Consider the following 27,500-nt stretch of genomic DNA (forward strand, 5'->3'; position numbering starts at 1 on the left):
TCATGCGTATCTCATCATCGCTTAGACCTCAGTGCAGGTTCGTGAGCAGCTCATGCGTATCCCATAATCGCTTAAACTTCAGTGCAGGTTCGGGGGCTGCCCGTGGGTTCTGCTTGATCCATAGTGCAGTTTGAGATGCCCTTCATCATGAATGACCCATCTTGGGTCACCCTTGTGGCCAATCTCTCCCTTTACTGGCCAGTAGGCATCTATATTGGTTGAGGTTCCTTCCCCGTTTGCAGCCAATGACGGCTCATGTACCAACACAGCTTCCCCTCCATACACCCACCTGCCTCTAAGGAACTTTACAATGTGTTTATGTAAGATGCATGCCTTGGCCATTAGGAGACTAGAAAAATGACATAAGTTAAAAATTCAGAAAAACTACCTAAGTTCACTGTTCCAGGGGACACCTGGAAGGTATTACCTGGCAGAGCTGTATGAAATACATAGAAACTATAACATATCTGGGCATTTCGTCTCTCTGGTGTGCTTTGTCCAATCAGTTCAGAATTTGATGGAGCTGTTTATTCCTACTTTATGTATTTTTGGTAGTGCGGGCCTGGGTGCAGTGAGCTGTATGGAGCTGTACAGAAAACACTGCACGAGAACTTACCTGCTACCTGAATGACTGCAGATGCTTCTATGAAGACCTGGCATCAACTTTCCACAGATGAATTACTTCTTATACTGCATAGCGCTTAGAGCGACCACCTCCCCGAAGGTCATTAAGGACACTAATTCTAGTCTGGACTTTAATGTGATAGCCCAATGCATTCTGGGTGCTGTAGTCTTCCCTTATTCCACAGTACTAATTAGACTAACACACCTGATATTAATGATTTGGAGGTGAAAAGATGATATGCCTGCATGGGGTGCCATTAAAAATAAGTCATAGTTTCCAAACATGAACTTAAAAACACTCATTCCCTACCCTCAGTTCTAATGACAATAGCATTAGTGAACCCGGAGGCAAGTCTGCTGTCACGTGCAGCCTCTATGTGGCCATGGTCGTTGTTATACATGGAGCACCCTTACAGTCCATTAAATAAAACAAGAGGAGTTTGTGTACATCGCACCCCCTGAACTCCTCTATTTCATGATACCTTCATACGCAAAAAGGACACACGGTGAAACAAAACAAATGCCAAGGATCACACAATTTGGCCAAGTGGCGAAGTTAGGATTCATCCACTACATGGGAATCTATTTCCTTCTCTCGTTTTACATCAAAATGCCATGCTTTTTCCTCATATCTTGATATTGTAGGATTGGTTGTGCAACACAAACAGAATCCAAATGAAGGAGCTGAGCCTAAGCTACCTGTTTGGCTCAACCTTGGCCTGAGGTTTTCAGGGACCAATGCCCACAGTAGCTGTGAGAAACCAAGAAACCCCCAGGCGCGAACTAAGGGCCGCCGTCTACATACAAAGCCAAGGTATTCAGAGACAATCAGATTTTGCATTTGAGAAAACTGTTCTCAGGCCATATTACAAGACAGCATTAAACATTTGATTACCATCACACAACGTCTCTGGGGCCCGAGTGCTGGCCAATGGGTCCACCAGGTATATAAGAGAAGAGGAGTCAAAGGTCAGAAAGTCAGGTGAGACCCTTAAACATCCATGCCAGATCACCCAGAGAGGAATCCCCCCTGGCACCCTTGGGGAGATGGGCCTAGGCAACCGGGCCAGGTCTTGGTCCCTTGGCACAAACTCCAACTTCCCAGAGCCACTAAGGACAATCGCTATAGCGCATGTCCCTGACCTCACCTTACAGACCGTAATACGTCTGCTCAGACTTGATGAAAGTTTAAAACCAAATGTATCCAGAACTCAGCTGCCATTTTGATTCAGACGCCAAGGTGTTTACTAGCTTTGTGGCCTCTTCCTATGATCCTGTCTGCTACCCAGGTGACCCCACTTACCCATGGCAGCCACTGGGCTCCAGACTCAGCTTCCTGGGAAATCCGGAATATCACACTAATTTCAAAAATTAACACTGACCATCAAATTCAGTTGGTGTGCCCCCTCCCCAGGGCCAGGGGTCGGCCCCACCTGTGGCAGGGCCAACCATTATGTCGTTGCCCCTTTATTCATGAAGGGCACAAAGAGATAGGATAGATATGATTTGACCAAGAGCAAACAATTTGTAGGAGTACCAACACCTCAGTGCCGGTCTGCTTCCGTCAAGGTCTATAGCTTTCAAAATGGATATTGTTGGTATTGTGATGAATAAAGTAGCCGAGGGACAAATGTCCTTGCTTCTTCTCTGCGAGCTCCCCACCTGGGTCCACACTGTAGATTACCTCACACTTCTAGAGAGACGTGAGGCCATAATATATTTAGGTTAGCTCATGCAAACCTGATTCTCTTCTTCGATGAGTATCCGCATCAACAGTGGGTAGGTGGAATGTGTAAACTATAAATATGCACTTCGGAATTTTTTAGATCTTAGGGCCTGATTTAGAGTTTGGGGAATGGGGCACTCCATCACAAATGTGACCAATATCCCACCCGCATTATCACAAGTGCATTATACCTTATAGCACTTGGAATACGGTGGACGAGATCCGTAATGTTTGTGGCGGAGAACTCATCCGCCAAGCTCTAAATCAGACAGCGATGATCCCTGTTCAATTCTAAACCCTGTGCGCTTGTGTATGTGCTCGTCTCTTTGGGTTTTAGAAACTCCAGGGGACCGTTTTGCCAATTTCATTATTTACTTAGTTTAACTTTCTCACTACACCACGTTTTAGTGAATGGACTATGACACTGCGCGTTCTCCCCCACATGTGAAATCAAATGACTGTTAGTTACAGTCCTGTTTTCTTATGACATACTTACTAGCAGTGGAGATAGCAGAAAATATCCTTAAAAAGTGATTGCAGAAGATCACACAATTTGTCACAAGAAGGGGCTGGGCTAAATAAAAAACAAGTCTTTTGGTCTCATAGTTTCCATTTTGCTCATCATATAACTACTGTGGTGTGAGTGGGTCCGATGGTGTGACTCGGGGACTATGGGCACCAAAGCAATGCCACTGTTTGTGGAACCAACACAGCCTTTAAATACAGAGTTCTCAACCAACACGCTTTGGCAAAGTGGCCGAACCAGGATTAAGCATCAAGGCTCCTAGCGCCATGGCAGAAACGTTCTCACTGTGTTACGTCGAGTGGGAGAGGTTGGGTGTTTGGCTGCCCACCTTGGTGATGGTCCACCTTGTGGTGGTTTTGGGGGGAGGGGGTTCTTTGTCAGTGATTCATTTTATAGCACTCACCACCTTAACTGAGCCTGTATCTAGGCACTCCTAAGGTTTACAGATAAGAGACTAAAGGCATAAGGCCCTAAATAATGCCCTAAATAGGGTCCTCGCATGGATGTCTTGTAGGATTCACACTCATGACTTCCAGGGCCTGGTAGCAGTGACTCTGTACCCACTGAGTCAACCTGCCGACATGTGTACACCTTTATAATTAGGACTCCTGGTTTTATGGCATTCATTTATTAACATTTCTGTCTGTATTTACGCATATTTAATTTTTGTCCATCTTATTGGAATTTATCCAGATTTATTTTGTGTTTTGGGAAAAAATGCAGTTGTAAAATTGTATATTTTCACATTTATTTAACTAACGAACATGCACTGATACTTTTCCTGTCGCATTTTAGCAAATTAAGCAGCCAAATATGACAAAACACTGCTCCCACTGGTAAATATTATCATTATACGTCATATATCCATTAACATCTGCCAGTATTTAGGGAACTCATATCCTGTTCTTTAACTCCTCCAGCTGTCTATCTGCTCAGCTGTTGGCCTGTGATTTATGAAAGACGGCACCAGAGAGTCACATCTTCAGTACTTTTCCACTTTTAACAATAAATACAGACCGGTACACAAAGCTTTATGTTGTATTTATCTGTAAAAATCCGTACAAACATAAAACTGGGAGCCGTACTTAAAATCCTAACGTCCCTGGATTCACACTGCTGACGTGTGTCTAGGCGCACATTGGTGTGTGTTGCTGCATAAAGCTCCCCCCCCCACACCCGCCAAACACTCCCACTCCCCGCCCCTTCCACAGTTACCACCCACTTTAGCAGTTTCAGTGCCTGGCTAAAGATTCTCTAGAGGAAGGCAACTGCCTCCCGCCAAACACCAAGAATTCTACACACCAAACTCAGAAGGATGAAAGAGTGTGTCAACCTGCACTCGGTGTGTTCATTTATTCATTCACTACTTCAGTAGAAATGACCTTCCTACGTGTGTTAACTGGTGTTGTAGCACTTTCCTCACACCTCCTTGGGCAGGAATATAATAATAATATAATTTCTAAAGCGCTTAGCTACCTCTTTTGAGGTGTCCCAGCGCTAGGTACTAGTGTCCACCCACATTAATACAGTCAAACCCCCTACTTCCTGAACTAAAAAAAACAGGTTTTATGCTTTTTAGGGTCAAGCCTGCAAGTGCATGCGCTATCGCATGCATCTCGCATGCAAGACTCTCTTGTGTTCAGTGAAAGGCGTGGAGCCCGCCTGTCGCTCACCACTTGTTGGTTTGCGTGGCGCTCTTCTTTACAGCCTCGTAACTCATCAAGGCACGCCTGGCATCACTTCCATTCCTCTGTGTGGAGCAGGGACCAAGCACTGATTGATGCGACTTAATTAGTGCCCGTCCACAGCTCCCGACGTGATCGAGGTACTATTTTGTTCTAACTTCCAGTGCCACGCAAACAGAAGGCTTGTGACTGGCAAAAACGTGCCCAGGAGGACAAACAAAATTGCAAACTTTTATTTTTTAAAGCTAATTTTATTTTATTTTATTAAGTCATCTTTTCTCAGTTTCTCTCGTGTGTTTTTTTTTTTTTTTGCTGGAGCTGTTGTCAAAAAGATGACAATTAACTTGTTCGAATAATTCAAGACCTACTGCATTGCAAATGCTTGTTTCTGAACAGTTTTCCCGACTGAGCCTGACGAACTGCTAAGGACAGAGTATTCCACATGGGTGCTAGGTGGCCAAAAGGCTTCCCCTTAAATGGTCTTAAAAAGAGGTCATGAGATTCCTAACAGGCTGGTGTCCCTGGAGGGCAGGTAGGGCTGGGGCAGAGTCACCTAAAGGAGTAGTGAAAACCAGAGAACGTCTAGAAGCCTTCCTGGGGCAGCCGGTCACGTGGCAGCAGAGCCCCCAGGAGGCGCCCGACTCTGAACGTACCACCGTGGAGCTCGGTGTCTGACTGACTCTGACCCAGCTCTGCCGGCCTTCCAGAAGTGAGGTTTACTTTCAGTGGCCTCGGTACAGGGGCTCCATCGTCACAGTGTTGTCCCAGTTTACCTCTGTCTGCAGGGCCACTTGTACCACCAGCTGAACCCCCATCCTCCAGTATCCTGCTGAGGGCGCAGATACTTGAACTAGAAGGTGTCTTTGGAGATGTATTATTAGCAGGGCCACTGGAATTATGCGGCAGGAGAGGGCCAAATTATGCAGCTGGGTTGGGTAAATTAAGCATCAAGAAAATGCAAATTATGCGGCATAATGCGGCACATTTTGAATTATCATCACTTCATTATTTCATCATTATGGGCGAACACAGAGTGCTCCGTCCCATTCTGTAATCTCTCTTTGGGCTTCCAACCACGCCCATGCCACGTCAGTCACTTACATTGGTTTGTGGGCTTGCCTTTTAAAATTTGCTTGCTTTCATTTGTAAAAGGCATGGATACGTCATGCCTTTTCCGGTGTTTAGCCCACCTACACAGCACCGGTAAACTACTGAAAACATACGAGGCTCAATGTTTTCAGCCTGGGGTCCGGACTACTTTATCTTTTTATTTTCCACGAAGCGCGATCGCGCTGCATTTTAAATAGCGCTACTTTTTTTTTTTTTTGCTTTACAACGCTAATTGCTCTAACTCGAACAAATGCGAGACCCATTGCATTGAAAATGGTTGTTTTTAAATTTGGTAACACTGCCTGGGCATTGGCTGCATCTCATTAGTACCAGTTTAACTCCAGAATATAGCAACAAGCAACAGAAAAGTGAGCAGCCCAGCTTTGAAAATGGCCTTTAATGGTGCAGCAACTCGTGTTGCTGCATTTTTAGTAACTTTTTGAACCGTTTGAGCAAGAAACATTTTTTTAGTTAACATCTGCAGTTTATGAGGCAGATCATGGATTATGTCGCAAATGAACAAAATCTATTACTATGCGAAAGTCGCCAGGGCCCCACCATCGCATAATTCCAGTGGCCCTAATTATTAGATGCAGTGCAATGTTGCTAGCTCCGCGAGGACCTACGTCTTCAAGTAGGCGCTGGATATGCCACAAAATATATAGTGAGATAAAACATATTTAGCTACGCCTTCAAAAGCCGCTGACTCTCTCCTCAGGTCTACAACGGAGGCAGCCAACCCTGCACTAGGCCATCACCATGGCCCATAGCGCCTAAAGACCTCCCAGCGCCATGAAGTAGCGCTTTATAAAACACTAATTATAAACAGCTCAGATTTTAATGCCTTTCTAAAGCTAGGCGGCCACATGAACGAATCAAATAGATACTTTTAAATATACACTTCCTGGCAGCCACAGAGCTACGTCAGCTTCTCTCTACCCCGCCCCCTCTTTTGCCCCCAGGTGAGTCACATCAACACCCTGTCCCCGCCCCTTTGTTAGTAACACACCTTGGGTGACTCCCACACAATGGACACATTAGCCCCAGGGCTCTTCGCCGTCACCTGTCACCTTAGGAGTTAATCAGCTTTGAGGGGATTTCCTGTGCGCCCCCTTTCTTTATTTATCAACAGGTGTGTGACTCCTGGAGCTGTGAAAATCCGAGACACCCTTTTAAATCCGAGGCGAAGCACCTTACAGTCCACCCCTGTAAAATGTGAACATCTGGACTACCACCCCCTTACAGTCCAGCCCTGTAAATTGTGAAAATCCCATCAGCCACCCCCTTACAGTCCACCCATGAAAAATGTGAAAATCTGGACTGCCACCCCCTTACAGCCCACCCTTGTAAAAATGTGAAAATCCGAACAGCCGCCCCCTTACAGTCCACCCTTGTAAAAATGTGAAAATCCGAACAGCCGCCCCCTTACAGTGCACCCCTGTAAAAATGTGAAAATCTGGACTGCCAACCCCTTACAGTCCAGCCCTGTTAAATGTGAAAATCCGAACAGCCACCCTCTTACAGTCCACCCCTGTAAAATGTGAACATCTGGACTGCCACCCCCTTACAGTCCAGCCCTGTAAATTGTGAAAATCCCATCAGCCACCCCCTTACAGTCCACCCATGAAAAATGTGAAAATCTGGACTGCCACCCAATTACAGCCCACCCTTGTAAAAATGTGAAAATCCGAACAGCCGCCCCCTTACAGTCCACCCTTGTAAAAATGTGAAAATCCGAACAGCCGCCCCCTTACAGTGCACCCCTGTAAAAATGTGAAAATCTGGACTGCCAACCCCTTACAGTCCAGCCCTGTTAAATGTGAAAATCCGAACAGCCACCCTCTTACAGTCCAGCCCTGTAAAAATGTGAAAATCTGAACTGCCAACCCCTTACAGTCCACCCCTGTAAAATGTGAAAATCCGAGCCGTGCCCCCTTACAGTCCACCCTTGTAAAAATAGGAATATCCGAACAGCCACCCCTACAGTCCGCCCATAAAAAAATGTTAAAATGTGAAATTCCGAACAGCCACCCCCTTACAGTCCACCAATGTAAAAATCCAAGCAGCCACCCTTTTACAGTCCACCCTTGTAAAAATGTGAAAATCCGAGCCTCCTCATTTTACAGACCACCATGTCAAAATGTGAAAATCCGAGCAGCAACCCCCTTAAAGTACGCCCATATAAAAATGTAAAAATTTGAAAATCCGAACAGCCACCCCCTTACAGTCCAGCCCCGTAAAATGTGAAAGTCCGAGCCGTGCCCCCCTACAGTCCTCCCTTGTAAAAATGGGAAAATCCGTGCTGCCAGTAAAATTTGAAACTTCCAGCCAGCCCCCCTTACAGTCCACCCCCATAAAGTCTACTTCTGCAAAAATGTGAAAATCCCAACCACCACCCACTTACAATCCACCTTTGTAAAAATCCAAGCTTATCCAAGCAAAATCCGAACAGCCACCCCTTACCGTCCACCCATGTAAAATGTGAAAATCCCAGCCACCACCCACTTACAGTACAGTCTAGTAAAAATGTGAAAATCCAAGCGCTATCCCCTAACAGTCCACCCCATGAAAAACTGTCTAATATGACTCCTTTGCAACCATACACTTCACTCGGAGAAAAAAAAACCTGACTGTTCCTTTTAAATCATAGAGAGGTCACTTATACAGTGCGCAGCACCCACAGCCCCGCCCCCACTCACCCGCTCGCCCACAGCTGGTCCTGCAATCATTACTGATGGAATGGATAGGCACTCTTAGATATAATGTCTGTATTTTTCGTTTTAAAACTAAATGTACATAAGAGACAATTTTTTTTCCATCCATACTTAGGTGAGGAAATTGCTAATAACTGAACCATTTAGATATAATGATGAGTATGTCTGCTTTGCTGAACTCAGTGCATCAAATGCAAAAACAACACGGTAATGGATGAAATGATTGAATTAATCTCAGCCACTGGCAATCGCATGGGGCCACATCCCAATCCATCATTGTTTACCCACCATGACGCCAGTTTGGACCCAGCCACATGCAAATCAGTCTTGACCCTGCTCCTTGTTGGAACAGCCCGAACTGGCAGGCCAGGTCCTACATGGAGCAGAAAAAAACATCTTAGGACCCGTTTCGGGGTGTCACCACTCATTAGCCAGGCTTGCTTGAATCCAGTGAGTGGGCCCAGTGGCGTAGCGTGGGGGGTGCAGGGGGGGGCGGCCGCACCGTGCGCAACATCTGGGGGGGGGGGGGGTGCTCGCACTCGCGAGTGCTAAAATCCACGGGTTAGGGGGCGCAAATTACTTGCCTTGCCCCGGGTGCTGACAACCCACGCTACGCCACTGAGTGGGCCAGCGAGCAAGGGACCAATGTTTGGGCATACCTGGCACACTTAGGGTGACAAAAGCAAAAATAACAGATGATGGATGGACTGCTTGAATGAAGCTCAACTACGTACTTATGTGAGAAAAGTGGTAAAAACCCAAAGAGGAACTCTTTAGCTATAATGGTGAATGTCTCTGCTTCGCGGGACTCTGGCGGCCATCTTGCTGCTGGATGGGCATCTCACCCGCTCACCTTGTACCATGTGCTTTGTCCTTCTAGGTTTCACCTGTTTTTCGCTGCGTGCGCCCTGCTGACTTCTGGGGCGAAGGCCATTGAGATAACAGACATGTATGGGACCATCCAGTCCCCCAGGTTCCCAGACTCCTACCCCAGTGACACGGAGGTGACCTGGAATATCACCGTCCCGGCGGGATTTAGGGTGAAGCTGTATTTCGTCCATTTTGACCTTGAGCCGTCCTACCTGTGCGAGTATGACTACGTCAGGGTAAGTGGCCTGTCTTTAATGCCTGGTCTGAGCTCCAGCGGGCCAGGGGATGGAAGATTTTGCATCGTGACGTAGCCTAACATTACAGAATGTTCAAGCCGAGTTTCGACACATTGCAACTGTTTAAGATTTATAATTTTTGAATTTCTTCACATGGAAATGAAGAACTAAAATACACCACTGAACAATGATGTCACAAAAGCAATGTCTGCATATGTTGAGGTCAATACCCAGACGAGGGGGACTGGTCAAAGGTTTTGAGGACCTGTGTTTTGTAACTCTTTGATCGAAGAATAACTTTAAAAAGGTACATTAACTTTTTAGCTAATTATTAGTAACGTCTGTCAAGCGTAAGAGCTAAACATTTGTCCATAGAATTCAAATACACTCAGCCCAGCCTAAACTAAGGAAAGTTGCAAATGCATCAGTCCTGGGTTTTGTGTAGTTCATGCATAGAGGTGGTATACATGCAAATATGCACATGTCAAGCACACATGAAGGCAGGGCAGCACGTCTACAGGCACAGATATCCGTGCTTAAACACTTACCTAAGCAGATTTCATTTTCTGTAACACATATAAATAAATGTTTTCAAGTAAATAATATTGACAGTTTGCCTCACTTTTGTTTTCCTGGTTACAAGGCTTTTATGTGTTCTTCAGTTCACAGTTTGCACATGAGCCTTAATGAGAAAATACCAAACATGGCTCTTAATGTAGAGCAGTCAGTTCAATGGTGCAGCTGGTGCAGTGGCACCGGGGCCCAGAGGAGACGGGGGCTAGGGACACTAGGTCTCCCAGATTTGCTTGGACTGTCCTGGTTTTCCATTATCAGCCTAGCCAAGTTTCAGTAAATCAAACACAAGTCCTGGTTTTCGGAGAGGGGCGGCTGAACCTTAATACAGGCAGCAGAGCGACTTAGTCCCCCTAGCAGAAAGCCAATTAATAGAGAAGGCCTTGGTGGCCCGCCAGGCAGGGTGCTTGATATTAAAAAGTAGAGCATTTTCTTTTGTGTTTAACGTGCCCTGACCTTGAAAACGCGAGATTGCCGTCTTCACTGTACCAAGGCAGGTGGTCCCTTTGGCTGACATGGATTTTCACTAGCCACCACACTAAGGGCCATATGTACAAACACATTTTCCCATAGACACAGAATGGGTAAAAACCTTTGCTACATCTGGCCCTAAGTGCTAACTTCCATTTGGGACCACCAAAGATTTTACTTCATGGTCTCAAATAAAATGTTCCATTCACCCAGACTCCTTGCTGAGATCAAATTTAGGGTAACTTTTAACAGAAAGGTGACTTTAGAAATACAGCACTTTGTTGCCTAAAACTCTTGTAGCTTTTCCGGACTCTCTGCAGCAGATGTCACTCCAGGCAACACGCTGTCCCCCTGCTAGGAAGTGCAAATTGCACCCAGGAACAGGGAACAAAGAGAATCCCTGAGGGATGGAGGTGCGACCTCCTTCAGCAGGATTACTACCAGGCTGTGGCCACTGATGGCCCTGCTCCATCGAGGATAACACCTCATTGAAGCAAGTGGAGATCACACGTTCCCCTGCCCGCTCCTTTGCGGGCAGACAGACTGGCATCTCCTCATGAGGGAGAAACCCATTGCAGAACCAGTTTTCCAGGAGCAGTGACTCATTATGTTGGGCACACCCCAGGGATGTACCCAGGGCTCCTCTCTGTGAAAGAAGGTTTGCCCCATCTTGGAGTTGGATAGAGAAAGGTATCCTGGGGTTGTTTGGTGGCCACACCTTCAGGAAGTGATGGTAAAGTGAGAAGGGTTCCCTCATGGGAACTATTGCTCCATTGGCTGGTGAGTCCACCCTTCCCACAAATGTAAAGATGGCATAAAAGTGTTACTCCAGACCCACAGTCCTCGAATCACCCTGGGACTGGAAAGACAACACAAGGGCTGCCCTTCTGCTCGCTTGGCCCCGCAAAAAGAGGCTGCACCAAAGGCTGGACTGCACCAGCTGCACCCGAGAGATCTGCAAAGAGGACTGTGCCTTCTGTGCCAACCCATGGAAACGAGCTCCAATGGTGCTGGGATAGAAGAAGTCATTTTAAGGGTCGGTGGGCTGGCCTCCTGTTCGGCACCAAGGACACCGAAGCTGCAGGAGCCTGAGCCCTCGAGAGCCCAGCTGCCCAGGAATGCCTGCCCGCCACTAGATGCCAAAGTATGTGCTGAGAAGCAGGTTCTGACCTGCCCAAGGTCTCCCCAGGCCCATTGGACTTGTGGCCAACATCGAAGTAGACTGTGGAGGCCCAACAAGAATGAGAAACTTACCTAGAAGCAACCACTGTAGATCGCTGGAACTAGGAGACCAGTTGACCACTGGCGACTAGATCTGCCCTGGACTCGTTCCCCCTGCACTATAGAGACCAAGACCGGAGGCCAGAGAGGACCCCTAACACTCATGAATACCAGAGTGGCCTAAGGAACACTTATCACATCTCTGCAGCTCCTCCAGTATCTTCAGCATTATCAGCATCCTGCACCCCTAGCATCAGGACCACTTCTTGGACCGCGTTAAAAGGAGGGAAGTGCACTGAGCACCCGGAGATTGCTGAAAGCAACAGATAACTGTCCACATGTATCTTAATGGTCCGTGTGACTGGCTCCCAACCTGCGGTGGCTAGTGGTAGAGCGTTCTAACAGGCGTTTTAGCCCACTGGCTACAAACCACTTGCAACAATTTATTGCATCTAAAGGCTTAGTTAATGTAATTTTACTCACCATTGAAAAATCATATCTCTGGTTTCCCTCAATAGATTGTTACCATCTTTGTGTTTATTTAAAGCTAAAATTATACTCTATTCTTATAATTCGGTGTTGGATTTTTACTGTCATTTTTCTTACTTACCTGTTGTTTTGGTACATCTAAATGCTTTACACTTGCTTTACTTGTTCCTTTGATTAAGCCTAAATGCTTTGTGCCACGCAGTGCTTAATTTGAGCCGGTGGTTTCCGGTGCGAGGCACTTATTTTTTGGGGGGAGGGGGAGGGGGATAGCACTTATTTCTCTGCCTCGAGTATTAACTGTGAGCAAAAGACACATATGAGAAAGACAGAGAAAGAGAAAAACGAAAAAGCGTCACACAGGGAGAAAGCAGAATGCTCCAAGAGTGAGCTGAATGGGCAGGGAGTGGCTGTAAATGGATTAAAGAGGCCCCAGTTGCCTTTAGGATTACGCAGTCATTCCGTGCTCGCATATTTAAAAGCAGCAGCCGCGTGTTTCATATGTGAGCTTTGGCCACTGGGTAATTTTTCTTTACAAATTAAGCACTAGTGCCATGGCAACCCAGGACTGAGCTAAGTGTTTTCTTAAACCTAACTTGGCCAGATAAAGTTTGTGACACTATAACATACTGGGGTCTCACAACCTCACCACATAATAATCCTCTTCCCTGCACCACAGACCTGTCCTAACATCCAGGGTTGTTATACGAACACAACCAGAATGCTAAACAGCACAAAGTTGGTTATGAAAATGCGTTTTTGTTTTAACTGTAATGTATTCATTCTTAATTTTACAATATATCTGTTCCTTTTTTTTAATGGTTCTAAAGTTTAAACTGTGCAACAGGATTTTATTCCTTCCAGCCAGCACACTGGTTATATTAGAGTCAAAAGCATTGCTACAAAATATGAATTCTCTCTCCACCCTTCTCCCTTCTAAGTTTTAAGGTTTTGACTTACAGAGCTGCAGCACAGGGAAAGGGGATGCAGGTGTGCACCTTCAGAGAGCTGCTGGTGGGTGCATGTTCTGTTGATGGAAAGTTAAGCTGTGTTTAGGGTCGAGCCTGTGAGTGCACGCACTTGCGCATGCGTCTTGTATACAAGACGCTGTTGTGTTCAGTAAAGGGCTTGGAGCCTGCCTGTCACTCACCATTTGTTGGTTTGCGTGCCACTGTTCTTTACAGCCTCGTACTTCGTCAAGGCACGCCTGGCATCACTTCCGTTCCTCTGTGTGGAGCAGGGATCAAGCACTAATTGATGCAACTTAATTAGTGCCCGTACGCTACTCCTGTAATCAAGGTACTATTTTGTTCTAACTTCCAGTGTCCTGCAACAGAAGGCTTGTGACTGGCAAAAATGTGTCGAGCAGGACAAACAAAATTACTGAGTTTTACTTTTTTAAAGCTAACTTTATTTTATTTTGTTAAGTCGTCCTTTCTCAGATTCTTCTCATGTTTTTTTTTTGTTTTTGCTCCTGGGCGTTGTTGTTAAAAGATGACAATTAACTTGTTCAAAATATGGGAGACCTATTGCATTGCAAATGCTTGTCTTGCTTGGTAGCATTAGGGCGTCTATCTTCCTTGCTACCACTGTTAATGTGTTCATGGTGGGCTTGGGGGGAGGGCTGGTCTCATCCTGGACGTCACTCATGAATAAATACATGACGTCATTGTGTTACAAAGGTCGCCTCTTCCAGGAAACATTCGATAAACTTTGGCCTTCCCATTCTTTCGGGCATTGCTGCAATCTCTGCACACAGGTAATCACAGCACCGCCTGCCCCCACCAGGCTCGGAGTGAAGACAGGGACTTACAAACACCACCCCCAGGTACATGCTGCTTCTGCAACAGCTACACCTGTACTCACCTCCAAGCAGTCTACCTTAAAGTCCATAATGTGGCATTCCCTGCCCAAGTCCTTTCTGGTTAATTAAAAAAAAAACATTTTCACATAAATGCTACTGTGAAAACCAAAGCTAACAGACATGTCAAACAATATACGTATATTCTGGAAATAAAAAAGGCAGGTTTAAAAAAAGATTTTATATATTTTTTTAAATATTTTTATTTTCTTGTAACTTTTTTTTTGGGGGGTGGAGGGGGTTATACTACACATAATGGAAATACTCGGTGTCCGAACACGGGAAGGGACAAAAATACCTTTTTATGCAGTTAGTCTTTTGTGCTACCACGTCATTCTACCGAGCAGTGGCCCTCCAAGCCACAGTTAACGTGGCTCTTCAGTTCCCCTCACCCCCTTCACTGACCAAAATCAACAGTGATCTGCGCAAATGGAGAACACTCCCTGTATCACTTATGGGCAGGGTCACATTAATCAAAATGCCTGCCCCTCCCAAACGCCTATATATCTTACAAAACCTCCCGCAGATCATCCCACAAAACCTTTTTGACTGTATAAAAGCCAAATTCCCTGAGGTTCTCTGGGCAGGCAGACTGGCAACCAAGAGTCTCCATGGTCACATGCACAGCTGACTTATGAGGGTGGGCTAGGTGCAGCCCACCTTACCATTGTCATTGAGTGGTTATTTGGAGCGAGAGATGATTCAGCCCATTGGTTGGAACTAGAGTTCTATCAAGGGATGATAACTATGAAACTAAGAATCCCCACCTCTCTCCCCCAGTAATGACCTGATCAGCGACCGCCTGGCACTTGGCATTGTGCCACATCGCCTGCTGTAGGAAACCCACATTTAAGACACCTCTGTGGCTTGGTGACTGACTCCACTCGGTGCCCAGGTTACTTGACTGTAGCGCATGGCACAAAATTGGGATCCCTAAACTGGGTAACATATGGGAGATGGACCTTATGGAATCCTCATGGGTCTCTGAGAAGGAATATTGGATGCATAACACCCAATTCTTCAAATTACTCCAACTGTAACCAAGACTTCAGCCCCTCCAATCAGTGCATCTCCCGGAGTTTCATCCTCTTGAAGCTAAATTGATGCTACTTCACTTGGGTAAAGGTGGTATTTCGTGGCTGATCACTAACAACCTACTTAGATGACAGCAAACCTGAGCCAAAGTAATGACAACAAGCAGGAAGATGCCAGAGGCCAAGGTGGCTCCATGCTCACTTGCAATCGAAGCCCAACTCTGGCTTGTTCAATTTCATTATTTTCACAGCATATGGTATACCCCGGAATGGCTGCAGAAGATGGGCGCGGAGTGCTCCTCGGACTGTACCAGATGTCGACCCTCAAGAGGTCCCCTCGTGCACATGATTTGGGAATGTCATGATGTCCAACACTATTGATGTGGGTCCATCAATTCTTGGCCACTGTGGTTAGACATGATGTTGAACTAACTCCTAAGGTGGCCCTGTTGGGACTCGTGGAATAAACTGGAGGCACCATAGCCCAACACACACCGATTGGCCTCGGTTACCTAATAGTCAATAGAGGTGTATAGCTAGGAAGTGAATGGCTTGGACATGTCTGGAAATGGATCCCTCTTAAGTGGAACTTGAACTTGATTGAAGGTAATGGCAGTGGCGCGCTGTATTGTTAGTTAAGGCATCTATTTCAATGTCATATCGGTGTATCTCGTATGATCTGGTCTCTCTCACATATTTTGTTGAACAAAGATTTTGATAGATGCCACCACTACCCATTTTCTGTTATGAAACCCAATAAAAATTTTCAGAAAAAAAGACCATATAAGCCAATTCTGACAAGTCTTGGATCAGCGTTCTTCTGTTGGGCTGCAAGGACAGCCAAGGAAGTGTATCTCTAGGAGGCAACATGTGCTGGCGGGCACTGCCAGATGTAGACTCCCCGGCTCTTTGTGCCCACTCCGTTTTGCAGCATTAACCTGGCGAGATAACGTGTTGAGATGCTCATATACCCCAGAAGTACCAAAGGAATACTTTTCCTGCGGTTCCTCTGTTAAATAAATGAATTAAATCCAAGATTTGTAAAGTGCGGCAAATCACCCATGAGGGTCTCAAGGCGCTGTATTGTAGGCATGGAGAAATGAAGTAATTCATCACAGGATGTTGACCCAACGCTGAGACTCGAACCTGATTTCCACGGCTCTGAAGTCGGCAGCTCTAGCCATTAGGCCACATCCTGTCCTCTGTTGGATTCCATATCATAGATTTTGCACCTGATTTTGCTCGCAGAGATCTACTTCTCAGAGGGTGGAATTGAGAAAAACTCCTAATCTATTGATTCAGGAGAGGCGCGGCTTCCCTCCTTCACATCTCCAGGGTTTAGAGCATCAGAACGGTCTCCCCCTGGTGCCACTCTCTAGGTTATTTTTGGTCTAATCCCCCCAAAAATGAGGCCAGTCCAAAAAACTAGGGATGGTTTGCACAAGGTGTGAATAAAGTGCAAGAAATGGGACAGGAACTACTTCTGTTTGAATATGGTCACAGCAACCAATCAGATGTGGTTTTCCCGGCAGTCACTGGTACCCCTGTACCTTTTGGTACCTTGTACCTTCAATTAAAAATGAAGAAATTCCCATAAAAACGACAAAATCTCTAATTGGTTTGGTCCTCTTGGGAACCCCTGCGCTCAAAAAAATAAAAGTAAACATAACGGTTTAAAAAAAATAAAAATCTTTATTGAGATTTTGTTCAGTATACAAAACAGTACAGTAAAGCATGGACATGAGAAAATCTATGCTCCAGATGTATCAATAGTGTACACGTGGTCAGTTCCCATGTAGACTGTAGCACAAGGCACACCCCACGCATGTTCTGTGCTGCACATTTCTCATTGTATCAGCCCTACTCCTTCACCCACTCTGGTTTTTCTGTTTTTTGTAACCGTACAGGGTAAACATCATGTACCAAAGTGACATGCAGAAACCTTTAGAAACTAAGCAGCTGTTCAGCACCTTCATTAACAAATACACAATGTTAGAGCTCACAGATCAGTGTGTGGAGGTCTTTAGATAAAACTTCTGGTCATGCAATACTTTTTTTGTTGGCTTCAGTAAAGGCTGTGCAAGAGTGGTACACTCTATAAACTGTCTCCACGGGTGCCATTGGACAACCTCTGTACCTATAACGTGTCGGAAAAAAACAACAACTGAAAGCAAACATCTGATTGGCCACTCAACATAAACTACTCAGAAAATAAGCCCATGTGCTTCAAATCAATCAATCATTGCATTTGTAGAGTGCGCTACTCACCCGTGAGGAGCTTGGGGGGGAGGGGTGACGAGCTGCTACTGCTCGAACAGCCAGATAAAAAGCACACAACAATTTCCTGAACACCATTTGTACTTTCCTTTTATACTGAGTGAGACTGTGTACAGAGGATCCACCTCCACCATTTCTTCAGGAAAAACTCCAGGGCAGCAGCCACCTACTGCTCCACCCATCGGCCGTGCCCATGCTGGAATATCATAAGATGGCAATGTCATAATCCCGCCATTGACATAAACAGCAGCACCATCCGGTACACCCGAAAGGGAATTGGTGGCTTGGAATTTATGTTTCCAGCTCAGTAAAAAACAGATCAACGCCCAAACAGGGAACTACACCCTCTGCAATCCAACCTGGGCACCACTCTATGGGCACAATGAGTGCTTAATTTGAGCTGTGGGTTCCGATACTGGGCACCGGCACTTAATTGCCAAGAACAGCACTTATGACAGTCTACCCCATGGTGGCGCTGTTTGTCTAATGTAGAGATGAGCAGACCAACAGTTGTTTTATTAATTCAATATGCATTACAATTTGCTAATAGCTGCCGCCCAAGCCATTCTTATAGCTGGCGGCTTGGAACAGTCTGAATTGCCGCACTAGGAGGAGTGCAGTGGTTGGTGAGTGTGGTTGTACTGCCATTGCAGTGTGGCGGGGCACTGGGAGGTGCACGCTGCAGTGGCCTCCTGACGAGGGCCCTGGCACTCATGGAGTTTGCAGATTAAGCACTGGGAACAAGCAGTATCTGGAAGCACCTGTGGGATCTGCACCCACAGGGGCAGTGATTGAAAAAGAGATCAGGGAGCAGAAGAAGTTGAAACTGCAGCACCTGAAGTACAACCGCAACAAGAACAGGGCAGCAACGAAAACATGCAGGACTTCAAAAAACACTGCAAACCATATCTGCAGGTTGTCGCTCCTGGTGAGGCAAATAAAAAAGTTTGCAAAACAGTCTATGACCATTTGAAACACAAGCATACAGACTTATACAAAAGCATAGGAAATAGTAATAATGTTTCATCATAAAAACAAATTCAAAGAGAAGAAGAATTAAAAGTTTGAAAAAAGATTAGTTCACCATTAATAAAAAATAAAGTGTTTCAATAAAAAAATAAAAACTTTAACCAGAGCACACAAACTCGGTAAAATATCAAACTGGTCAGAAGCAAAGCCCTGCATACATTTCCTTCTCCGCACTACAAGATGTGTGCAAATGGATTAGGTTGCTTGCTTGTACGGGGTTAGGCACAGGGCCTGGCCAGAGAGCAGGCCTTGTGCCCAACCACCACTGTGCAGGGCTGTAGGCCATATGCTTTAGGGTTGCCTGCCTGAAAAAGATTTTACACTTGCTAAATTTAGAATATGATTAGAAAAAAACTGAAATTAAATAAGAAAAACATGCATAGGGCCACCCTTCGCATTGTTTATGTACATGACACCATATGAAATGGGACTACATATGTCAATAATGCTCTTTCATACCCACTGAAGTATAGTGTCCATGGAGCTAACCTATGGCTATCTCTGAAACTAGGGCTGAAAAAATAAACTTCATGAAACTTTTGAGTTGTTTATCCCTTGTGGCTCCTGCTTTTAGTTGTGTATTCTGAACCAATGGACACTGTTTACCTTTGGTCAATTTCTGTTTAATGCAACTGGGAGTATGGAGGGTCTCAAGCCTCACATACAGGTATAGCCCACTCTAGCCAACAAGATGGGTATGCGAGTTAGACTCTCAGAGCTAACATAAGTGGTAATCTGCAGGTCTCAACATAAGGACACTGCCTTCCATCCTTCTGAGGTCGGTAAATTGAGTACTATTTTATTTGTTATTGCATATTTTATTCACTTTAAACAGACGTATTTGCCCTGTATTGCATGCCCAGCAATAGTAGGTGGTCCCTGCTGCTGAGAGCCCTTAGACTGATGCCTTACAGGCTCTCCCTGCCTGCAGCAGTAAAGTACTCACAGAGGTCCAGGAGCCCAGGGTACGCGGCTCTTACTGCTGCAAAGGAGCACCCCTCAGAGGCTGTCCCCGCCTCCACATCCATAGTAATAAGTGCCCTCTGCTGCTGAGGCCTGCAGACTGTACTCTCCAAAGGCTCTTCACACCCCCACATCTAGGGTAATATGTGCCCTCTGCTGCTGAGGCCTGTAGGCTGCATCATTCAGAGGCTCTCCACCCCTCCACATCCATGGTAATATGTGCCCTCTGCTGCTGAGAACTGTAGACTGCACCCTCCAGAGGCTCTCCACACCCCCACATCCAGGGTAATATGTGCCCTCGGCTGCTGAGGCCTGTAGATTACACCCTTCAGAGGCTCTCCCCATCTCTACATCCATGGTCATATGTGCCCTCTGCTGCGGAGGCCTGTAGGCTGCATCATTCAGAGGCTCTCCCCTCCTCCACACCCCGGGTAATATGTGCCCTCTGTGGTTGAGGGCTGTAGATTACACCCTTCAGAGGCTCTCCCCACCTCCACATCCAGGGTAATATGTGCCCTCTGCTGCTGAGGCCTGTAGATTACACCCTTCAGAGGCTCTCCCTATCTCTACTTCCATAGTAATATGTGTCCTTTGCTGCTGAGGCCTGTAGAAGGCATCCTTCAGAGGGTGTCCCCACCTCCACATCCAGGGTAATATGTGCCCTCTGTGGCTGAGGGCTGTAGATTACACCCTCCAGAGGCTCTCCCCATCTCTACTGACATGGTAATATGGGTCCTTTGCTGCTGAGGCCTGTAGAAGGCATCCTTCAGAGGGTGTCCCTACCTCCTCCCCATCCAGGGTAATATGAACCCTCTGCTGCTGTGCTATAGGCTGCAGACTGCGCCCTTTCAGAGGCTGTCCCTACCTCCGCATTCAGGGTTGTATCTGCCCCATGCTGCTGAGGCCTGCAGTCTACAACCCTCAGAGGATCCCCCCACCTCCACACCCATGGTAATAGGTGCTCCCTCCTGCTGAGGGCTGTAGTGTGCACCTTACAGAGGCTCCCCCCCCCCCCACCTCTACATCCAGGCTACTATGTGCCATTGCTGCTGAGGGCTGTAGAATGCACCTTTCAGAGGCTGTCCACACCACCACATCCAGGGTACTATGTGCCATTGCTGCTGAGGGCTGTAGAATGCACCTTTCAGAGGCAGTCCCCACCTCCACACCCATGGTAATAAGTGCCCCATGCTGCTGAGGCCTGCAGACTGCAACCCTCAGAGGATCCCCCCCACCTCCACACCCATGGTAATAGGCGCTCCTTCCTGCTGAGGGCTTGTGACTTGCACCCTAGCAGGCTTCCCTGCATCGCAGCGCGGCACTCTGTAAGAGCCAGGGCGATGTGTGCATGCTCGGGGTGGGGGTAGGTTTGAGGAGGGGGGGGGGCGGCTGTTTACACCGTCCACATCCAGAAGGCAACTTGTTAATTAAGAGCCTCTGCTTGTTTCCAGCCCTCATGCCGGGGAGGTCCTGACATTTAGATTTCCTCCGCTGAAGACGTGTCCCTCGGCTGAAGAGTTGTCATAACACGAGATAAGGCCCCAGAAATGCCCCCAGCGCGCTCTGCTTAACGTCAACCCAGCCCCGGCTTCTGGCCCCTTCTGGCAGTGAGACGAGGTGATTGTAACTGAGGCTCCTTCCCCTGCTGTCCAGTAATGAATGATTCACACGGGGGTTCAGTCCAGGCCGGACGGCGCTGCGGTCACTGACTCTGCCCCAGCCCTGCCTTCCACTGACCCACTGTCCTGTTAGGGTTGGACTGCGGCAAAATACGGGCACAATTACCAAGAAAATCTCACTTTTATTATAAGCGCTCTGTTTTAAACAACGAACCAGCAGCATTGTATAAACTGGATTTAAAATATCTTTACAGAAATTAGAAATATTATAAAGAATCTAGGGAAATATTAGTGTCAAATGATGCAATTTAAGGCACATCTTTGAGCTGGTCCACAGGGGGTAGCTTCGTCAGTATGACTGGGGGAGTGTGAACTTTAGATGTTCCAACAATCTCCCTGGAACATGATGTTAAAATGCCCCATACGACGAGCGGGCGCATGAGAGGGGCTTAAGGGGCATTGGAAAGGGAGAGAAATCAGATTGGTAGAGAGACTAAGGGGGTCATTCTGACCGCGGCGGACGGCGGTCGCCGCCCGCCAAGCGGTTCCCGCCGAAAGACCGCTCTGCGGTCAAAAGACCGCGGCGGTCATTCTGGCTTTCCCACTGGGCCGGCGGGCGACCGCCGAAAGTCCGCCCGCCAGCCCAGCGGGAAACACTCTTCCCATGAGGACGCCGGCTCCGAATGGAGCCGGCGGAGTGGGAAGGTGCGACGGGTGCAGTTGCACCCGTCGCGAATTTCAGTGTCTGCAAAGCAGACACTGAAATTCTTCGTGGGGCCCCCAGGGGCCCCGCGGCACCCCCTACCGCCATCCTGTTCCTGGCGGGAGAACCGCCAGGAACCAGATGGCGGTAGGGGGTGTCAGAATCCCGCGCTCCGCCGCCATGGAGGATTCTCAAGGGCAGCGGGAAGTCGGCGGTACACCGCCGACTTTCCGTTTCTGGCCGCGGCTGAACCGCCGCGGTCAGAATGCCCAGCGGTGCACCGCCAGCCTGTTGGCGGTGCTACCGCCGACCTCCGCCATGGCAGTAATTACCGCCAGGGTCAGAATGACCCCCTAAGTGTAGGAAAGTACCATCTTGCCTGGCATGTTACCCCCATTTTTCACTGTATATATGTTGTTTTAGTTGTATGTGTCACTGGGACCCTGTTCTCCAGGGCCCCAGTGCTCATAAGTGTGCCTGAATGTGTTACCTGTGTAGTGACTAACTGTCTCACTGAGGCTCTGCTAACCAGAACCTCAGTGGTTATGCTCTCTCATTACTTTCAAATTGTCACTAACAGGCTAGTGACCAATTTTACCAATTTACATTGGCTTACTGGAACACCCTTATAATTCCCTAGTATATGGTACTGAGGTACCCAGGGTATTGGGGTTGAAGGAGATCCCTATGGGCTGCAGCATTTCTTTTGCCACCCATAGGGAGCTCTGACAATTCTTACACAGGCCTGCCACTGCAGCCTGAGTGAAATAACGTCCACGTTATTTCACAGCCATTTTACACTGCACTTAAGTAACTTATAAGTCACCTATATGTCTAACCTTTACCTAGTAAAGGTTGGGTGCTAAGTTACTTAGTGTGAGGGCACCCTGGCACTAGCCAAGGTGCCCCCACATTGTTCAGGGCCAATTCCCCGGACTTTGTGAGTGCGGGGACACCATTACACGCGTGCACTACATATAGGTCACTACCTATATGTAGCTTCACAATGGTAACTCCGAATATGGCCATGTAATATGTCTATGATCATGGAATTGCCCCCTCTATACCATCCTGGCATAGTTGGCACAATCCCATGATCCCAGTGGTCTGTAGCACAGACCCTGGTACTGCCAAACTGCCTTTCCCGGGGTTTCACTACAGCTGCTGCTGCTGCCAACCCCTCAGACAGGCATCTGCCCTCCTGGAGTCCAGCCAGGCCTGGCCCAGGATGGCAGAACAAAGGACTTCCACTGAGAGAGGGTGTTACACCCTCTCCCTTTGGAAAATGGTGTGAAGGCAGGGGAGGAGTAGCCTCCCCCAGCCTCTGGAAATGCTTTCTTGGGCACAGATGTGCCCAATTCTGCATAAGCCAGTCTACACCGGTTCAGGGGACCCCTTAGCCCTGCTCTGGCGCGAAACTGGACAAAGGAAAGGGGAGTGACCACTCCCCTGTACCTCCCCTGGGAGGTGCACAGAGCTCCTCCAGTATGCTCCAGACCTCTGCCATCTTGGAAACAGAGGTGCTGCTGGCACACTGGACGGCTCTGAGTGGCCAGTGCCACCAGGTGACGTCAGAGACTCCTCCTGATAGGCTCCTTCAGGTGTTGCTAGCCTATCCTCTCTCCTAGGTAGCCAAACCCTCTTTTCTGGCTATTTAGGGTCTCTGTCTCTTGGGATTCCTTAGATAACGAATGCAAGAGCTCATCCGAGTTCCTCTGCATCTCTCTCTTCACCTTCTGCCAAGGAATCGACTGCTGACCGCGCTGGAAGCCTGCAAAACTGCAACATAGTAGCTAAGACGACTACTGCAACTCTGTAACGCTGATCCTGCCGCCTTCTCGACTGTTTTCCTGGTGGTGCATGCTGTGGGGGTAGTCTGCCTCCTCTCTGCACTAGAAGCTCCGAAGAAATCTCCAGTGGGTCGACGGAATCGTCCCCCTGCAACCGCAGGCACCAAAAAGCTGCATTACCGGTCCCTTGGGTCTCCTCTCAGCACGTCGAGCGAGGTCCCTCGAATCCAGCAACTCTGTCCAAGTGACTCCCACAGTCCAGTGACTCTTCCGTCCAAGTTTGGTGGAGGGTAAGTCCTTGCCTCACCTCGCTAGACTGCATTGCTGGGAACCGCGACTTTTGCAGCTACTCCGGCCCCTGTGCACTTCCGGCGGAAATCCTTTGTGCACAGCCAAGCCTGGGTCCACGCACTCTAACCTGCATTGCACGACTTTCTAAGTTGGTCTCCGGCGACGTGGGACTCCTTTGTGTAGCTTCGGGTGAGCACCATTTCACGCATCCTCGTAGTGCCTGTTTCTGGCATTTCTCCGGGTGCTACCTGCTGCTAAGAGGGCTCCTTGTCTTCCTCGACGTCCCCTCTATCTCCTGGTCCAATTTGCGACCTCCTGGTCTCTCCTGGGCCACAGTAGCGTCCAAAAACGCTACCTGCCCGATTTGCAGCTAGCAAGGCTTGTTGGCATTCTTTCGGCGGGAAAATACTTCTGCACGACTCTACAAGGCGAGCGGGATACGTCCTCCAAAGGGGAAGTCTCTAGCCCTTTGCGTTCCTGCAGAAAACGCAGCTTCTTCTGTCCAGTAGAAGCTTCTTTGCACCCGCAGCTGGCATTTCCTGGGCATCTGCCCATCTCCGACTTGCTTGTGACTTTTGGACTTGGTCCCCTTGTTCCACAGCTACCCCAGATTGGAAATCCAGTGCTGTTGCATTGTTGGTTTGTGTCTTTCCTGCCTTATTCCCCTATCACGACTTCTTTGTCCTTTGGGGAACTTTAGTGCACTTTGCACTCACTTTTCAGGGTCTTGGGGTGGGCTATTTTTCTAACCCTCACTATTTTCTAATAGTCCCAGCGACCCTCTACAAGGTCACATAGGTTTGGGGTCCATTCGTGGTTCGCATTCCACTTTTGGAGTATATGGTTTGTGTTGCCCCTATCCCTATGTGTCCCCATTGCATCCTATTGTAACTATACATTGTTTGCACTGTTTTCTAAGACTATTAATGCATATTTTGGTATTGTGTATATATATCTTGTGTATATTTCCTATCCTCTCACTGAGGGTACACTCTGAGATACTTTGGCATATTGTCATAAAAATAAAGTACCTTTATTTTTAGTATAACTGTGTATTGTGTTTTCTTATGATATTGTGCATATGACACTAAGTGGTACTGTAGTAGCTTCACACGTCTCCTAGTTCAGCCTAAGCTGCTCTGCTAAGCTACCATTATCTATCAGCCTAAGCTGCTAGACACCCTATACACTAATAAGGGATAACTGGGCCTGGTGCAAGGTGCAAGTACCCCTAGGTACTCACTACAAGCCAGTCCAGCCTCCTACACTAAGGGAGAGAAACACAGTTATTTTGTGAATTAATCAAAAAAATTTAAGTCTTTCCAAACAGAAAGAGGGAGTGTGTGGGTGTGTTTGGGGGTTCGGGGGGGGGGGTTGTTGTCCATGTCTGTAAAACCTCCTGGTGAAATCCGACAGACACCTCACCATACTCGACAGAAAGCACCTGCACCCACCTATTATTGTATTGTAATTGTATTTATATAGCGCTTACTACCCCTGTCAAGGCGTCAAAGTGCTTTTCGGTGAGTAGCATGCTACTTCGGAAACCCAAAAAGAATTAGTGGGGATTAGTATAGGGAAATATGAGTATAGTTTTAGTATTATTATGAGTTAATTTGAGCCGCGGATGTGAGAGTTTGTTAGTTAGATTGACTGGATTATCACAAAATACATTTATTAGGGGGGGAGTTTAACAGCCCAGGGACCTTTGGGTTTGGGTGAAGTCTTTGGGGGAGGTTAGGGGGGAGGGTGTGACCTGGACCTCCTGGCATTGCAGTATCGTCGGATAAACCAACCAAGCCTGTGTCTTGACGTTTGTCTAATGATTCCTCAGTAGGCCTTCGGGGGACCCATCCTGACATTCAGTTGACTGTGCCCCAGCCCTCTCAGCCTGCAAAAAGCACCATCCTGACATGCCACTGACTCTGTTTAAACCCTAACGGCCTCTCGTGTCACTTAGACTGGCTTGTCTCTGCCCACCTCCCACAGCCACTATCCCAAGAAGCAACTGATTCAGCTCCAGCCCTACCGTCTTCTCGTGTCATTTAGACACGTCTTTTCATAGACACCATCCTAACAAGCAACTGATTCTGTGCTAGCACTACCGGCCTCTCGTGTCACTTACAGAAGTTTTTCTCTGCTCCCCTTTCACAGTCACTGTCCCGAAATGTGTTTGGTTCAGGCGAGCCCTGCTATCATCTCAGGGGATTCAGCCTGCTGTTTGACTGACTCTGTCCCAGTCCTTCTGGTCTGCCACATGTACTGCCTTGACGTGACTGGTTCTGACCCAGCCCAACAGGACTTCGGGGGTCATGCTGAAATGTTATTGGCTCTGCAGGTATTTGAAGACACCTACCAGACAAGTGATTGACTCAACACTGCCGCCACCACCATCACACCACCATCACCTCACCACACCGTCACCACCACACCGTCACCACCACCACCACACTGTCACCACCACCACACCATCACCACCACCGCACCATCACCACCGCCACACCATCACCATACCACACCACACCATCACCATCACCACCACCATCACCACCACCACACTGCCACCACCACCACACTGCCACCACCACCACCACCCTTTAAGGGGCTCCGTCCTGAAATCTGACTGATTCCGCCCCAGCCCAACCGGTCTTGTGATGCACCATCCTGTCCATGAACCTCGGCCCCACCAATGCTTTTCATTTTACACTGACTGGAATAACTTCTGAAACCAACTTCCGCTGCACTCGGGGACTTCCTCCAATGCATCACTTGACAGCTCCGGCTTCCACGCACTAAAGGCAGAATTTCCACACCCTTGAGGTTTTCAGAAAGGCCACTCCTTGGGGATGGATAGAGAAAACCAGGGGAATGAAGGGCTGAGTAAGAGAGGGGTGGGGGTGGGGGTGGTGGGGTGGCCTGGAGTGAAGGGCAGAACCAGGACACTCCATCACCAGGCGGGATCCAGTCATTATTTTCTTCAGTATTTTGTATTTAGTGGGATCTCAACCCAAGGGTATTGTAGGCCAGTTACATTACACAAGGACACACTCATTTTGGGAGGCACGGGAGGTTAAGTGATTCGCCCAGAATCACAGGATGTGGAGCCGATGCCGAGACTCCAACCTGGTTCCCACCGGCAACTCTGGCCCTCACCCGCCATCCTCTCCCTCGTCATCAACATGTCGAGCTCTGCCTGCCCTTGGCTCTGAAAGCATTGACTGTGGTTTGATTAAACTGGAGCTCCAAACCAGCAGACGTCAGGACACTCATGCCCTGGTTTAGAGTTTGAGGGATGGGGTTACTCTGTCACAAATGTGATGGATATTAGGATCCCAGATAGACAACATTTTAAAAGGGAGAGCTCAGCCAGAGCCAAGACGAGGGTCGGCCCGCAGAGCCTGTGATCTGAGCCATGAGAATAGTTCACATGTAAATCGTTCCACATACATTTTGTTATATTATGAGATGTCATATATATTTTTTTTAAATGCATTTTATTAACAAAGGGAAGCTTTTCACCCTAGCATATCACATTATTTCGAAATAATTTATTAAAAGTGAGAGTCTTTGAACATACACAGAGAATCATTCCTGCCCCCTCACCCTGGATGACAATGTTAGTGGGGAAAAAGAGGCCAGTCACAAACATCCTGAACTCACATATTTGAAGGTGCACTCATATATGATAACA

The 27,500-nt window shown here is 47.6% G+C and overlaps 1 protein-coding gene across 3 annotated transcripts in view; it reads left to right on the plus strand.

Annotated features, from left to right (window-relative positions):
• MASP1 (MBL associated serine protease 1) overlaps positions 1-27,500 on the plus strand; it is a 250,759-nt gene that overhangs the window by 13,878 nt on the left and 209,381 nt on the right. For all 3 annotated transcript variants that reach the window (XM_069212804.1, XM_069212803.1, XM_069212806.1), the window contains exon 2: positions 9,266-9,491. In XM_069212804.1, coding sequence (XP_069068905.1) covers positions 9,266-9,491 — 226 coding nt within the window. The remainder of the gene's footprint in view (positions 1-9,265; positions 9,492-27,500) is intronic.

This window comes from Pleurodeles waltl, chromosome 11 (genome assembly GCF_031143425.1).
Source record: "Pleurodeles waltl isolate 20211129_DDA chromosome 11, aPleWal1.hap1.20221129, whole genome shotgun sequence".
Lineage (NCBI taxonomy): Eukaryota > Metazoa > Chordata > Amphibia > Caudata > Salamandridae > Pleurodeles > Pleurodeles waltl.